Source organism: Lampris incognitus, chromosome 4, assembly GCF_029633865.1.
Source record: "Lampris incognitus isolate fLamInc1 chromosome 4, fLamInc1.hap2, whole genome shotgun sequence".
In the NCBI taxonomy this organism is placed as follows: domain Eukaryota; kingdom Metazoa; phylum Chordata; class Actinopteri; order Lampriformes; family Lampridae; genus Lampris; species Lampris incognitus.
This window is the reverse complement of record NC_079214.1, coordinates 10,426,952-10,444,520: the sequence shown is the minus strand read 5'-3', so window position 1 is coordinate 10,444,520 and position 17,569 is coordinate 10,426,952. Positions and strand designations below refer to the sequence as shown.

General features: G+C 44.1%; 1 protein-coding gene across 1 annotated transcript in view; it reads left to right on the top strand.

The window, feature by feature from the left end:
- Positions 1 to 17,569, top strand: part of apba2b (amyloid beta (A4) precursor protein-binding, family A, member 2b) — a 39,837-nt gene that overhangs the window by 11,731 nt on the left and 10,537 nt on the right. Inside the window, exons 5-9 of the mRNA XM_056278960.1 lie at positions 345 to 384; positions 1,724 to 1,869; positions 8,696 to 8,731; positions 13,904 to 13,990; positions 16,994 to 17,179. Coding sequence (XP_056134935.1) covers positions 345 to 384; positions 1,724 to 1,869; positions 8,696 to 8,731; positions 13,904 to 13,990; positions 16,994 to 17,179 — 495 coding nt within the window. The remainder of the gene's footprint in view (positions 1 to 344; positions 385 to 1,723; positions 1,870 to 8,695; positions 8,732 to 13,903; positions 13,991 to 16,993; positions 17,180 to 17,569) is intronic.

The window sequence follows — 17,569 nt, the reverse complement described above, 5'->3', positions numbered from 1 at the left end:
GATTGATTGGGTTATAGGGGCTCGTTGCCATTGTTGGTTTAGGTATGGCCCAACAGTAGCCTGGTATATGGTTTATAACAAAGAAACACTCGGAGTGGGTTGTGTGTTATTATTCTACGCCAGATCAATCCAATATTGAAGCCATATTCAAAGTGCCACACGTATCATTGAAGTTTTGACTTTCTTAAGACTAATGAACAATATGGAGGCTTGAATGTTCTTTTATCATCTGTCATGCACTTGTCATCTTAAGTGTCAGCTAGCGATGGAGAGACATGCTTGGATCACTGTGCACCTCTTCTCTAAACCCTCATCCACCAATGAAGTCTGTTTTTGTTTTTCAGCCAGCAAAGAAGGCTGCGTCATTCCCCAGTTTCGTGGATGGTAAGTAAACCTGTCTGCACCAGAACTTTCTGTTGTCTGGTGATGCGATCAAAAATTATAATAACATGCAACGAAACCACAGGATTCTTTATACCCTCTGTGGGGCTACTACTTAACACAGAAAACTACTACAGACTACCCACTTCTAGAGTGTAATACCACATATTACTGCAAACTATGGCATTTTACTGTGTAATACCTTGTAGTACCTATAATACCACATACTATCTCATAATGCTGAACATGGCAACATATTTCCAAATGATATTGCATACTACCGTATATTAACATAAATTATCGCATATTACTGCATGATACAGCACTATACTATATACTGCTGTAGTACTGCATATTTACATATAGTACTACATACTTCACATCGTACCGCATGCGACTGTATAATACAGCATACTGCAGTATCCAATGGTATAATACTGAACCTCATAATGCTGCATACTACTGGATACTACCACATAATATAGCACAATAACAAACAAAAATGCATAATACCATGTGCTGTATACTGCTACATACTACCACCAATATGACATAATACAGCACAACATTGCATACTACTAATACTGCATATGTACAAATTGTATAGCATTGTACAGCAATGTACTACATGGCAGTATGCAGTGCTGCATCCTTCCATGTAGTATATTACAGTATTGTGTGGTATTATGTAGTAGTATGCTGTATTAAGCGGCAGTCTATGTTGTGTTATGCGGTGCTATGCTGTAGTGTGTGATGTGATATGTATTACTTGACAGTACGCAATAGTAGGCTGTAGTATGTTGTATTATACTGTATTATGTGAGAATATGTTATACTATGGTGTATTATGTGGTAGTATGCTGTAGTATGTGTTAGTCTGCGGTGTTTAGTTGGACCATTATAGTTTTGCAGTTCTTCCAAGGCTTTCTCCATGACCGATCTGGGTAGATGCTAGAGTTAATGATGCTAGAGAACAGAGGCTTAGTAGTCTTTGTCTCTCAGATCATGACAGTGCATTGTATCCCAGAGAGGGTGTCTCAGAGGGCACATCTACATATCAGAGAAGTAGATTAATCCCACCCCACTCTCTTCCCAGCACTGTGCCTCCCTCAGCTTCCAGCTCCTACACTCTGCCAGTGGCCATCTTGCTGCTTAGTTCCCCCCCAACTTGTAACCAGTGTCTGTTTCTTATACCCTGCAAACATTAAGACTTGCAGTTTGATGCTTTCCATTTCGCCACACTGTGCATTCATGGTGGCGACTGCAATACCCCTACACTTTGTGCCCTTTATCTCCCTTTCTCCCTATTAATCAGCCTCTTTTCTCTCTCCCCATGGCCCAGTTCCAGGGCCTTGTGAGCCGGAGGACCTAATTGATGGAATCATCTTTGCTGCTAACTACCTTGGCTCCACTCAGCTCCTGTCTGAGAGGAACCCCTCCAAGAACATACGGATGATGCAGGCCCAGGAGGCCGTCAGCAGGGTCAAGGTAGTCCAAATCACAGACATAACCACACACACACACACACACTTGCAAAAACTTGTGTGCATACACACATGTACACAAGCTTTTGGTGTTCCATTTTCTCAAGGACACGACTAATTATTTCTGCCAAGGAAGTTTGCTTTTTCTGTTTGTCTGTCTTACAGCAAGCTATTGTAAAAACCGATGGGTGGATTCTCCAGAAAGCTTGAGTGGGTGGGCCTCAGGCAGCTGAACAAACACTGCCGGTGAAATTCTGTGTACTTTTTGAGATATTCTGCTCTTTTTGGGCGAAATGTTTCCCATAGAAATGAATGGTTGAATCTCAAGAGTGCAGCAGGTTAACGTGGCTCATTATGAGTGTGGGATGTTATTATGGGAAACTGTTCGGCCATGGTGATAGAACGCACTCTCTGAGTTCTCCCATTTTATTTTCGCATTTTTGACTTACAGATTCTCAGGGAAGTCAGTCTCACACCTTGCAGTGCATTCTTGCCTCTGGCTACTTACTCAGTAGACTAAGCTCTTCTCAGTTTGCTCTTAATTTTCCTTGGTAGGATTAGATACATCTTGTATCGTGTGTATACTAGGTCAATAAATCAGAGATCTATTTAGCAGCAAGACTGTTTAAGGCCTTAAAAGTGAGCAATAAAATTTAAAATCAGTTCTAAATCTGGTGGCGCAGTGGTTAGCACAGTTGCCTCACAGCAAGGTCCTGGGTTTGAGCCCGGGGTTGTCCAACCTTGGGGGTCATCCCAGGCCGTCCTCTATGTGGAGTTTGCGTGTTCTCCCTATGTCTGCGTGGGTTTCCCCCAGGTGCTCCGGTTTCCTCCCACAGTCCAAAGACATGTAGGTCAGGTGAATCGGCCGTACTAAATTGTCCCTAGGTGTGAATTTGTGTGTGTGTGTCGGCCTTGTGATGGCCTGGCGGCCTGTCCAGGGTGTCTCCTCGCCTGCCGCCCAATGACTGCTGGGCTAGGCTCCAGCATCCCACAACCCAAATTCGGATAAGCAGCTTGGATAATGGATGGATGGAAGCATTATCTAATGTATGGACTCTATTTTTCCGTTTTTGTTATGACCCAGATTATTCTGTGTGATGGTAGTCCCCCCCCAGTGGGCCGACGTAATATTACAATGCACTTAACATCCCACTGAGGATTCACATATTGCAGCTTTATGTAGTTTATATATTTCTAAGTTATACAGCATCTGAATACGTTTTGTGCATTCCCTATCCCAAAGTGAGAAATGGATGTTTACTGCCTTAATGCTGTTTGCATAGAGTCATGCGAATAAGCGAAACTCTCAATTTCTCTCTCTCAGAACAAGCGGTGGTAGGAAGCATCTGCCATGGTATCTCACCAGACCGGACTGGTGTCTCTGTGATCACCGTTTTAACAATGGGGTTTAATAGTCCAGATTGCTTCTTATTCGATGTGCATGGACATAAGCGCTGTTTGTGTCCAGAGCAAACCAGTGGTGGTTATGCAACAAATGGTGAGTCTTCTGTCAGGGCAGCGAGAGAACTTGGACAGATTGGGCTGTAGAGCCTGTGCTTGAAACGGCTGGCTGGATAATGAGACTGCTAGCAGGCAGACGTATTTTTTCCCTTGTTGACATTCTCTCCGTGCTATTTTCTTATATTGTTCTGATGACCATGATGATGTTCCAACCTCGCCCGGCAGAGTCTCATTTAAATGTTTTGGGGCTGTGCGAGTGCAGGGAAGTGGCGCTCAACACAAATTACCTTTGATTAGCTTGATTGTTTAGCTAATGACTATCCATCAACCTCAAACCTGTATGAGCGTTTCACTGATGGAGAGGCCGAATATTCCAAACAACTGGTCAGTATTTTCTATTGGCCAAAATAACACTTGGTCAGCTGGGGCCTCGTGTATCAATCGTTACTATGGGCAAATTTGTGCGTACACCCCCATGGAATTTTTTAACCCTCAAGACTGTCTGACCGTCAGCAGCAAAGCATGATGGTTATTTGTAATTCATTCCTCCTAACATCTATTGTCTACCTCTTGCAATGAACAATCACCCAGGCCTGCAAAGACATTGGTGTTAGCCAATCGGTGTCTAAATTCAGGGGTTACCCGGGTTCTACACTGGTCTCTGAGACAAGCTTCAGGGCTAAAAAATCCCATGGGTGTGTATGCACAAATTCGCCCATAGCAACGATTGATACATGAGGCCCCTGGTCTCTTATTGCTTTCGACATTTGATTGTGGATTCTGTTGTCCTTTTGCCAATTGATATTGTCTCGTTGAAAAATGGTTTTTATTGGTCTCTATTCCTGAATGAGTCTTCTGCAATCGAAAAATTAATCTGAAGGAGGCTGGCCAGTGAGTTGGAACAAAAATTAAATAAAGTTTCCGCGGTACCTGAGTTACACAAGAGAAAGACCAGATGGAAAAATAGACACAGTAGGTAAAAGACAATAAGTCCAGACTTAGATACAGGACCCATACTAAACCAACAGTCTGTATCAGGTCAACATTTTGGAAACACAAATAAATTCTCCTTCTTAAAGGTACAATCCATAATGTCACGTGGCACCACGGTTATGTGGCGTACGGTGACAACACTGACAACAAGGAACAGTGTGTACTTTGCCATCGCATTGTGAATTTGTTTGGCAAAAAATCAGACCACTGAAAGCCTCCAAAGGAAACGAAAGCAATGCGACATTGGCTGGTTTTCTCTTTCACAAGTAATAAAGTGAACAGCGTTGATAATATCTGACCAGAGCAATGGCAGACGTACGACAGACAGCCACTGTGTGCACCAGTTGTGGACTGTAGCTTTAAGTACAAAGTGGGTATTACTAAAACCAGTGTGTTCTTCCTGTGAAGGTGAGATGGAGAATGCTGTCATCAGTAAACACTTGTCTTAGGTGAATGGTTCAGGGTGAGCAGAAAAGGCCTAGTACATACGAAAGGTGTTCTTTCACCTCTGAGGTTACTCTACAAATGAGCAATAACCTAACAGTTCCACAATGAGGAGATACTTCGAAGACAGATGTTGTCTAATATACAGTCTTCATACATAAAACAACACATAGGAATATAAATCTGGAGAACTGACCTAAAAACGCAGGTGATATCAAGTACAGTATACATACGACTCCAAAATACTAACTATACATCCTGTAGCTGAACAAGGCCGTACAGTCTTTGTGAATTCCACATAGCCTAAATGTCAGAGAATTCCTGGTAGGTCCTGGTTACCAGCAGCACGGAGTTAATATCCATAGGTGTGCATTAATGTCCATGGTGTGGCAGGGCATCTTGCCTGCACACCATTACCCCAGTAAAGGGCTCAGACCCAAACCAGACAGCTATAGAGGAGATAAGAATGGACTCAACTATAGTGTTGTAGAAATTGTGCTATCATTGTCTGCAGAAGGGCAGTGTGACAGTGGTGAGGTGTGCGGTTGGAATGACAGATGGGTTCAAGGTGGAGGTGGGATTACATCAAGGGTCGGCTCTGAGCCCTTTTGATGGACAGGTTGGCGGACAGGATCAGGCAGGAGTCTCCATGGACTATGATGCTTGCGGATGACATTGTGATCTGTAGCGAGAGTAGGGTGCAGGTTGAGGAGAGGTGGAGGTATGCACTGGAGAGAAGAGGAATGAAAGTCAGTAGGATCAAGGTGGAATACATATCCATGAATGAGGGAGAGGACAGTGGAATGGTGAGGATGCAAGGAGTAGAGGTGATGAAGGCGTATGAGTTTAAATACTTGGGGTCAACTGTCCAAAGTAACGGGGAGTGCAGGAGAGAGATGAAGAAGAGAGCGCAGGCAGAGTGGAGTGGCTGAAGAAGAGCTGGAGTTGGCAGAATTGAAGCTGTTAAGGTTTTCACTGGGAGTGATGAAGAAGGACCGGATTAGGAATGATTATATTAGAGGGACAGCTCAGGTTGGACAGTTTGGAGACAAAACAAGCGATGCAAGATTGAGATGGTTTGGACATGTGTGGAGGAGAGATGCTGGGTATATTGGGAGAAGGATGCTGAATACGGAGCTGCCAGGGAAGAGGAAAAGAGGAAGGCCGAAGAGGAGGTTTATTGATGTGGTGAGGGAGGACATGCAGGTGGCTGGTGTGACAGAGGAAGACGCAGAGGACAGGAAGGGATGGAAACGGATGATCCGCTGTGGCGCCCCCTAACGGTATTAGATTGTCTGTGGAAGGTTGAAATTTCTTCAGCTGCCAAACAAAGTACATTTATCCGAGAATATTACAGACATGGGGATGGGGGGTAATTGTGAGATGGACAGTTTAGGGATAGAAAACTATTGGAGGTTCATGCTGCTGTTCAGTTTTCAATACAACATGGGGTATTGTAAACTTTGTAAAGCACACCTCCATCTGCCTCAGCCAGCACAGAAATCTGGCGAGCCCTGAAGTTGGCCTGCTGCTCTCCTTCACCCGCCAGCCTGCTGATTTGTCACAAGAAGCCCCCTTTACCAGGATAAGGATGTTGGCTCACATCCTTTAAAAGCTTTCCAATTTTGATCACTCCTTCTCTCTCGCTCTTTGTTTTTTTTGTCTCTATCTTTTACCAATGTTTTGTCCCTGCAAACGTAAAGCCCCAGAGCAAACTAAACCATTGGCAACAGTTATCTACCAGCCATCGGTGTTCTTTGTTTTTGTCTTTATGACTGTCCTTGAATTGGGGAAAAGTGCATCTATGAAGAAAGTGTTCATTCTGTTCCTGGATTGTCCTCAATGTGCAGAATGAACGGCCAAGAGGGTGCTCGGGCAAACAGAAAATGGCAGATATTGACAGTTAAATCTTCACTTTCATCACCCTCACAACTAGTACCAAGTAGTCACATGCTCCATATGCACACACACAGATGCACACACGCACACACAAGTAAACCCACCCACGTACAAGCACGATAACGCCTTCCATGGTACATCTGGCAACGTTGAGACTCACAGCAGTTATAACGCCTCCATTTGGTTTATTCATGAAAGTCTCTGCTATGATGTTCATTCCATTTGATGTAATATTTAAACAGCTTCTTTAACCTATTCACTCTTTCCTATTTTCTGTTTCTACTTTGCTTGGCTTCTCTTGAACGTGAGATCGCATTTCTGTCTCGTGTGAGAGCTGAAGAGCTAAACATGGAAAAACAAATGTTAAAAACAATAAAGACGAACTCGTCAGATGTCTTGCCCCTCTGGGTGGTTTCTCTTGCTCTTAAACCAGCATCTGTATGCCGGCCTCAAGTAGACATCCAGTCTAATTGTATGATGGGGCTCTTTCCCCTGCCCGCCCACCAATGATGCCCAGATAGAGAGGGTGCTAGCTCGTCCTGAAGCCTGATGTCCAGGCAGCAAACCCTGCACCTGTTTCTTGGGGGGGGGCACATATTAACCCACACCTGTGCAAATCGTGGCTATAGCCCTATTCACACGGCACTAGTATTACCTGGGAACTCTAGTCATTTGTAATAATTGCGGAGGTCGTCTGAGATCTTAGTCCCGTGTGAATCGGCCATGTCCGTAATTTGTGAAATAAAAATTCCACCGCAAATTAGCTACCACAGTTCAGCAAACACAGAGGTCGTCTGATAATATTAGCCCCGTGCGAATTAACATATCAGTAATATGGGGTCATGTTTTTTTTTAGCAAGGTTTTTTTTTTTTCCCGCCACACCTTTTTCTGCCTCTTTTCCTCTCCAGAATTATGGAGGCTGTGGTGGAAATAATGCAATGTGGTGCAAATTCAGGAGACTCGTTCGCAGAAAGAGCAAGCTCCAATCCAAAGACGATGAGATGGATGAGATGCATGACAGCATGCAGTAACGACTCTACCTAAAGACGTTCCAGACGTGGTTGCAGAGGAAAATATCGGGGGGAGGGGAGTGTCAGTAAATTTGAGTAAAATACAGACCTCACTTAACCAGTGTGAATGTGCCACATGAAACACAGGGGGGGGGGTAATTTCTGAATCACACAAGGTCCCCAGGTAATACTAGTCCCATGCGAATAGGGCTTATGCTTTGAAATTGTCCCATTTTCGCAGTCCCGCTCCTCGCTCCTCGCTCCGTGCTGCCTCTGTCCCGTGCCCCCAGCTTCAGTTCCTCTCTCCCCTGACATTGTGTGTGTTTTTTGGGGTTTTGTTTTTTTCTTTTCTTGTTTTCTCATGAGTCCTTCCTGGTGAAACCATTTAGACTGACATGAAGGATGATGAGAGCAGTATGTCTTGGGGAACAAGTGCCGTCGGAGGCGCGGCGCTGTATCACAGCACCACAGCATTCTCCAGCCGGCAGCCTTGTTTGGCTGAAATGCTTTTAGATGAAAGAAGCTTTCATGTTTCTCCCTCTTTACGTACATGAAAAACTCCATGCAGGTAACAAACATGCCTTCAGAAGCATCCTTGAATTGAATAAAAAAAAAATATCGACTCCTTCTAAGAATGGCTTTATTTAGATGTTCAGTGTGCAAGGAAGCTGTCACTTCATCTTTGCATGCATTTTTTGGATATGTTGCGCTCAAAGGGAAGAAAAGAGCAATTATTACCCTCTGTAATTGCTGTTTTGATTTGTCTTTGACACACAACACGCCTGTGCTATCACCAAAATCCCCCATCACAGACACACAAACACACACGCACACACCCTACAAACGATAGCACATCTGCTGTTTGCTTCGGGGTTTGGGTGGCTTACTTTCTGTTTTTTTTACCTTCTTTAATTATTCCTCCTCCTCCACTCCCCCTGTTCCCCCTGTTTTTGGTGCTCCCGTGTCCGATGACCCTGTCCTCTCCCAACGCCTGCCTGCCTGCCTGCCTGCCTGCCTGCCAGAGGGTTCAGAAGGCTGCCAAAATCAAGAAAAAGGCGGTGTGTAAGACATCAAAACAAAAGGAAGGACAATGGCCAACTTCATCCCACCCTCACCTTTCCTTTCATGTTTCAATTGTCTGTGTGTGAGTGTTTTGTTTTTTGTTTTGTTCTTTTTGGTTGTCCTGTCCAGTCTTTCCTTTCTCATGCTAGCTGACATCAGTTAGACCATGGGGGTTCTTAACCCGGTCCTATGGGAAGTCAAGTCGGGTCCATTTTATTTGTATAGCCCAATATCACAAATTACAAATTTGCCTCAAGGGGCTTTACAGAAAGACAACGTCCTTAGCTAGGAAGGTTAGTGCTGCTGGTGTATTATTCTTAAAGAATAATTCCCTTTTTTATGACCTGGGTTTTATTCTCATTCTTTTTGCCATCGTGCATATCGGTTATGATTTCATTTTACTAACCGGCTCTAGGCGGCACGGTCGCCTCACACCAAGAAGGGTTTCTTCCCGGTGCTCCGGTTTCCTCCCACAGTCCAAGACATGTAGGTCAGGTGAATCAGCCATACTAAATTGTCCCTAGGTCTGAATATTTGTGTGTGTGTGTCGGCCCTGTGATGGACTGGCGGCCTGTCCAGGGTGTCTCCCCGCCTGCTGCCTAATGACTGCTGGGATAGGCTCCAGCATCCCTGCGACCCTGAGAGCAGGATAAGCGGTTTGGATAATGGATGAGTGGAATGGATGGATGGATAAGCGGCCTCTGTTGTGGAGATTTTGGATAAGAGATCACCGCTGGACTCAGCTTTACAATCGTGTCTTATGAGGCAACTGAACAGGAGTCTTAAACGTGTTCTCTAAACAACAAACCCCCCCCTTAGTGTCTCAGTCAGACTGTGTCCATGACTGCCCTATATCTATGACATCTCTATTGTGTTGGCTGGCTAGTTTATGGATGGTTACTACTGCCTACGGTAAGTATAGGCTGCTCATTCCTGCAAGTTGAATCAGGAAGTAGATCAGCAACGTCATCCACCATTGATCATATTGGACATTTTCAGAAATAATTTTTTTTAGCTTGCACTTTTTTTACTTCCAATTACGTGGTTTACATAATTGGGTTAAATTAGACTTTTTGAAACATGTCTGAGACTGTTCAGTTGTCCCATAAGACATCGTTGTAAAGCTGAGTCCAGCTGCGCTGCCATGTGCAAGATGGATACACGGTGAGTAGAATTGAATCATAACTGATACACATGATGACAAAAACTACGACATAAAACCCAGATTGTAAACCCCCCCCTTCAAATTCACAATGTAGTCAGTGCAAACAAAAGAACCATATCTTTACAATCTTCACAATCAAAACCAATTCATCGTCACGTTTTTTACACACTGGAGCCACAAGGCGGCAGGAGAAGTCTAGTGAGAAAACATGGGTGAACCCCTTTACTTCACTATACACTTATATACTTCTGTATTAGCTTGTTTCGAGCAACACAATGAAAGTACAAAATGAGCAAATTAGTGCTAAAATAATTACTTCCAAAAAATTGATACAGCTTGTAAGGGTTGAAGGTACATGGGTCAACATTTCCCCACAACATCCTAGTGCTAGATTCATGTCTATTTGGCCAAAAAAAAGGAAGGAAGAAAGAAAGAAAGAAAAACGTTTCTAAGACAATATCAATAACAAAACATCTCTATGTCCACAAAAAGGAAAGGGCGATTTAAGTTCTCACTATATAGCCACTTAATTTTAAAAAATCCTATACATTTGAGAATTTCCTCGGTGTCAAGGGCAGAAATCTGGTTGATGGTGCCATAAACAATGCCTCAATGACTTCTATTTTATCACCATAAAACAGGAGTTTCACATTGTGGAAATATTACAAGACACCCTGTGACCATTTTGTTTTCTGCTGGAAAAATGTACAGTGCATCAGCTAGTGTTCCTTAATGTGTCACCCCAAGCTCAAAAGGACCGTTGCATAATTTCAGTAAATAAAACAACAGTAAAAGTCAGTGTCCTTCAGTCTGTCTTACAGTATGCCAAAGTGCTGCGGTTCAATCATTTATTTATTTTTTTACTTACCGAAAGCTACATTGTGGTGATACTGGTAATGGTATTGGTGTTCGACCACTCCAAATTCCATTGGTCTGTTTGAAAGAAAACATTCAAAATGGAGTCACCAGTGTCTTGCCAAAAAACACAACTGAATCTGGGTTTCAGCTGTCGATGTTCTAGTATCCGTTGATAAAGACGTTTTATGAGCTTCTTATGCCATATCTGCTGTTTATCCAACACAGCCTTGCATCTTCAAACTCGCTGCTACCTGCCTTCTTTTCCTGCATTTGGTTGCTATGGTGAAGATTTAAGAACCTTTGCATTCTTTCATTTTCCCCCGGGAAAGTCTTGCGCAACTTCAGACATTAAAATGTGCAGCTACAAACGCATTAGTGAGTTGGATATATATATATGTATGTGTATATATATATATATATATATATATATGTGTGTGTGTGTGTGTGTGTGTGTGTGTATATATATGTATATATATATATGTGTGTGTGTTTGTATGTATGTGTATATATATATATATATATATATATATATATATATATATATATATATATATATATATATATATATATATATATATATATACATATTGGCTAGCTGTTGCCTTAAGTACACCACAGATCTCAAAAAGGACATTTGATCAGCATTGGAATTTTTCTCAAAGGGCTTATGAGCACACTACATTTGTACAACTCCCGTTTACATGGTGTTGTTAGACCCCCATTTTCTCTCAGTACTTTCTCAGCTGCATTATGTATGCAATACAAATCCTTTACCTCCTGTGCGAAGATACTTATAATACCTTTACTCAGGTGTAAAACCACATTAGCATTAGGTGTTTTACACTTACCCTTATTCTTGTAATTCTCTCAACACATGTCACTCACTGTCATTTAACAGTGTACAAATAGACCATGTACCATCAACTAAACCTCCTTTTATATCCTGTTTGAGGTTGATGAGTTACATATGCAGTTCAACACATGGTCGTCTCTTAGTAGCCGTGTTTTACGTATCATTAAGAGATGGGGAAGAGCTTACCTGGGCGAACCATTTATTTCTTGAGAACCTCCTGTGAAAACACAGAGGAAAAATTGTATTACTAAACGCTGCATTGTTCCCCGTCAAGGTGAAAAAAGAATGGAAGCGCTAATGAATGTCAATAAGTGCACCCTGAAATGAACAGTCCACAATTCATTATGTTAAATATTCCATTACTGCCATGCTTATGCGCTCAGAAAATATTTGCAGCAGTAGCGAACCGTGAGTCTTAAACCTTGGCCCTCTGAACCCCCTTCCCTCGTTGGGGGGGGGGGGAAACTACCAGCCTAGCTTACTGTCTCCTCTCCTGTAGCACTGCAAAAGTTACCTACGACAAGTCCAACTCTGAAACGAAAAATTAAGACACTAGTCCAGCCTTAGTAATGCAGCGAGCAAACAGCGCGGAGAGAGTGAGAGTTATCACCAAATCCAAAAAACACCAAATTCTCCTTTACAAATAATCGCAAAAGCTGTCTGTGCACTTCGGCGGAATATGGTGACAAAGGGCAGGGGTGCAAAACACATGACAGCCATCCACTCCTACCACACAAAACCAACAAAATGTCATGCGCGTCATGACAACGTGACCGTTAGCATTAGCCACAGACACTTCAGAACCATGGACAGTGGACAGTGACCATGGCATTCTGGGAACCCACCACCACAAACAAGCAATATTGTTAATAAATAATTTTGTAGCTTGGGACAGCGGCCTATATATGTTATATGTGTTACAGGAAATGTGTATAATGACCGCTGAGTTGATAAATTTACAGATTGACCGGTCATTCTGCATAATGACCGTTTCCCCAAATAAACCGTAACATATACATAACAGTGGCGGCGGCCAGAATAAAATCAGTGGGCACGGCGGGTTATTAGATTTTAAATAATTTACCAACTGGGTGGGTGGGTCTTCCTTTGCCGATTAACGCCAACTTTTCTTTAAAAGTTAATCTTGAAAACAGCATGGATGATAAATTCGCAGCGTTGTCCTCCTCGCTAGCGGTAACGTTACTCACGGCTGCCATCGTGAAGCAACAGGCTATCGCCGTTTTTTTATTTTTTCGCTAGCTTGTGATTCGCGACCCCCCCACAGGGGGAGGAACTTGTCAAAGTTAGCGATTACAAAGCCCGCCCATTTAGAGAGAAGATGTGACTGGTCAATTTGACTGTCATTTGAAATTATTCTCTCATTGAGTTACTGTCGCTCGGCTCTCTAATTACAGCTGGGCCACCAATCACAGAGCTGAAAGCGCAGCATCTTCTTCCCAGCAACTGCAGAGGCAGTAAAATTCCGATAGGGAGACAAAGGGGCCTCTTTCAATTTAACCCTTCACATTCCAACACGCACTAAATAGGCAGGTTTTACATTTTTATTTCCTCAGAAACATTTGTTTAGATGTTGATTTTCAAGTTATGAATTGATAAAAAATCAAATGAGGACTGATGACTTTTTAAATATTATATTTTAGAATATCTTGGGCCCTTTCTGACGGCCTAGAGGGCCCTGACAGTTCTCCTCTGATTTGCAGTAATGCGGCTTCATTTTAAATGCATCAGGCATTTGTTAACTAAGCAGAATCAAACATAATTTCATTAGTCTGAAGCACACGCTGATTAGAGCAAAATATGTGCAGGCCTGTGCTGTGCTGAGGCTGCATGCTATTCGCTGGCATAATAGCCAGCTGGTTAGGGCTTAGTGCTTATGCTCTTTCTTGTAGCAGCGCCAGGTTACCATCCCCGTGCCAGGCCAATCGATGTAAGCTAACATCACTGTTAAACAGATGTCTACCTCTCTTTTCTGACTCTTCCATCTCACCTCCACACCAAACCTCCCATCTATCCATCCTCTCAGCAGTCCCCAAACTGAACCCCAAACTGCTTTATGCATGCATGCATGTATGCCCTCTCAGAAACATGGCTGTTTTCATTATGGACTTTGTAGGGCACATGTTAATGGGATTCGAAGATATCTTTCAGAAAGTTAACAAATGTTGTCTAGCAGAGTAGGCTAGATTGTACAGTCAAAGTGTTTGGAGTCTGTGTAGCACAGTGAGGTGATCTGATCCCCTCGCCCTTTTGTTTGTGTCTCCTTTCCTGCAGAGCCCAGAAGGAGATGCTCAGACCTTAACTGAAGTGGACCTGTTTATCTCCACCCAGAGGATCAAAGTCCTCAATGCAGACTCACAGGTAAGTGCCACTAAGCACAGAAGGGGTAGAGGCATTACGCCAAAGATGAAAGGCCCTGTCACAATAACTGTGACATAACGATGGGCACGCGGTCCTTCTCCTTTGCCCCCATCATAGTATTATTTGTTTAATCTCTTAACGTCCTTATCAGTATTACATTAGGGGGAAGGATAAGAATAGATTGATGGAGCCAGGGAGACACGTGAACATCTGTCCATGAAAGCTGGCTTGGAGAGCATGCAAATTGCAAAGAGCCATAGTGTAATGTAGAAACAAATACCATCTGTTTCATATGAGAAAATGTGTAATCTAAAGTTGGAATATCTGCAGTCGGTTATTCATGTGTGTCGAGATGAAACTGAAATTATCATTTGCTACATACCCCTTTTTCTCTTCACTTTGGTTAATGGTGTAAACGGGCCTCAACACAGACTGGAACTGCTCGGGTTTAGGTCTCTCTAACTCCTCTTCTGAATCGTCTATTGCTCCAGTTGAGCACATACCCTAGTCACACTCTTTAGAAGCTCTGCGTGAATACATCAGTAGCTAGCTGTCTGGATTTACCCCGGAGGTGTGATCGTCATGGGACATTTGACACGAGGCTTTTTTTTCAGAAAGCCGAACTCTTTGAGTGTATGCAGAAAAAGTAATGACACCCTTCCACAGCTGAATGGGCGAACCAGCCGTCACAGTCTCCATTAGGTGCTCGTTGTGGGAATCCTATCTTCCACCAACTGGGGCAAACCAAAAACCCTACGATGGCTGGCAAGGTCATTGGTGTCAAGCTGAAAACCACTATTGGAGATCGCTGAACACCGGCTTTACAGACAGTTTGACTTCCTTCCCTCTGTTTTGAGGTTTAAACCGCTCAAGCGAAAGTCTAATGGGTTGAGAAAGTTTATCAATCATTTGCTCCATTGGGCGTCCGGGTGGCGTGGCGGTCTATTCCGTTGCCTACCAACACGGGGATCAGCGGTTCGAATCCCTGTGTTACCTCCGGCTTGGTCGGGCGTCCCTACAGACACGATTGGCCGTGTCTGCGGGTAGGAAGCCGGATGTGGGTATGTGTCCTGGCCGCTGCATTAGCGCCTCCTCTGGTCAGTCGGGGGGCATAGTATGTTAATGTATATGGAATAAGTAATTCATTGGTTGTCATTCGGTGAGTGAGAACTGTTGCCTAGCTGAATGAACAGCGGCAGCTTTGTCAGAATATGTGTGTGTGTGTGTGTGTGGGCGGGCAGCAGCCTGGCAGAAACTAATGTGCTGCAATGCAGTGTCTCTTTTCTTCCTCCTTCCATCTGCCAGCCACTCGCGCTGGCACCCTTGAGATAGCGCTTCGGGGTTTTTACAAGCCTTTATTGAGCAATGCAAAAAAAAGTGTGCCACAGCTTGCACCGGGCTCCTGGCACTGATAAACAAAAAGAGCAATTGTTAAGGTAAGAAACAACAGCCATGCGGAAAAAAAACAGTCGACAAAAAAACATCATGAGCTAAATCAAGATAAAGATACTAGTCCGTCTCCCCCACAGACGCGGTGCGTTTCCTTGTAAAATCACTGCATTCATCTTTGCCAATATTGGAATTGGCTGGATAAAAAACCACTACCTTCGAGTGCCGCTACAGCACCAGTGCCCTCCTTACTGCATTACTGTGATGCAGTAATAAGACGTTCCTGACCATATTCCCTCTGTTCTTTATGAAATTGGTAGTCAGTGATTTATTTTGGATTTTGTTTCGATACCTTGAAAAGACTCACAGCTGACATGTAGCTGCGATAGAAAGCCATCCATTATCTAGAGCCACTTAATCCTAATCAGGGTAGCGGGGGTCTGGAGTCTATCCCAGCATGCATAGGGCAGAAGGCAGGGAGACACACTGGACAGGTCACCAGTCCATCACAGGACCCAGTAACACACACACACACATACAGCAGTGTATAGAGTCCACTACACCTGACATGCATGTCTTTGGACTGTGAGAGGAAACATGAGGAAAGCCACCGCAAACACAGGAAGAACATACAAACTCCACACAGATGGGCTGGAATTGAGCCTAGGACCCTCTCGCTGTGAGGCAACTGTGCGAACCTCTAAGCCACTGTGATGGCCAGACAGGAAACGACAAGCCTCAAAAGGCACTAAGCCAAGCTTGTACAGGACAGTACATGCAGCGTAAATGAACACACATGCATGCAGCTGTTGGCAGCACAGCGACCCTCATATACGCTGTGGATTTACACTGTCGATTCATTTTCTCAGTTGAAATTAAGGATTCTGATGCAGTCGTGTTTCTCTGTTTAACGGCTGCCTGGAGGGACTCCCTTGAAAATGTACATGTCCGCTACCTTATTAGACCCTTTTCTCACAAAACACCCCATTTTACTGCAACACACAGGGCCTCGTTTTGCTCACAGAGTCTCCGTAACGTACATGAAACATGTTGTTAACATTTTTTTAAATCCAGGCGCCCGGGTAGCATAGCAGTCTATTCCATTGCCTACCAACATGTGGCTTGCCAGTTCGAATCCCCGTGTTACCTCTGGCTTGGTTGGGCGTCCCTACAGACACAGTTGGCCGTGTCTGTGGGTGGGAAGCCGGATGTGGTTGTGTGTCCTGGTTGCTGCACTAGCACCTCCTCTGGTTGGTCAGGGTGCCTGTTTGGGGGGGATTGGGGGTAATTGCGTGATCCTCCCACGCGCTACGTCCCCCTGGCGAAACTGCTCACTGTCAGGTGAAAAGAAGCGGCTGGCAACTCCAAATATATCGGAGGAGGTATGTGGTAGTCTGCAGCCCTCCCCGGATCAACAGAGGGGCTGGAGCAGCGACCGGGATGGCTCGAAAGAGCGGGGTAATTGGCCAAGTACAGTTGGGGAGAAAAGGGGGGGGGGGTTCTTAAATCCAAAAAAGTGGTTTCCAGCTAAATTTGAAAGAGGCACTTTCATTGTATGCAGTTTTAGATTTTACATGTGTTTATATTGTGTCTTTTTGGTTGGTTTGCCCTCAGGAAACAATGATGGACAATGCACTCCGCACCATCTCTTACATCGCTGACATCGGGAACATTGTGGTTCTGATGGCGAGACGCCGCATGCCCCGCACAGCCTCTCAGGACTGTATTGAAACCACTCCCGGGGCACCCGAGGCCAAGAAACAGTACAAGATGATCTGCCACGTCTTTGAGTCGGAGGATGTAAGTGAAAACCGATAATGTGATTTGTGTGTTTGTAGGTATTATGGTGGACAGCTGTGTCACTTGTTTTGTCCCTAACAGAAACAGATCTATTTTGATGTGCCCCGTCTCGCGGAATTGGGAGCAGGTTAAGCTGTTGCATATGGTTTCTAAAGGAAGTCAGACGGTTCAAAGAAGGTTGAATCAGTTCATCTGGATACAATGTTTACTGACAGATACATTTCATCACAGCTAAGTGACATCTTCAGTCTGAACTACTACTAGTACCACTTTCGGCTGCTCCCATTAGGGGTTGCCACAGCGGCTCATCCGTTTCCATCTCTTCCTGTCCTCTGCATCTTCCTCTGTCACACCAGCCACCTGCATGTCCTCCCTCACCACATCCATAAA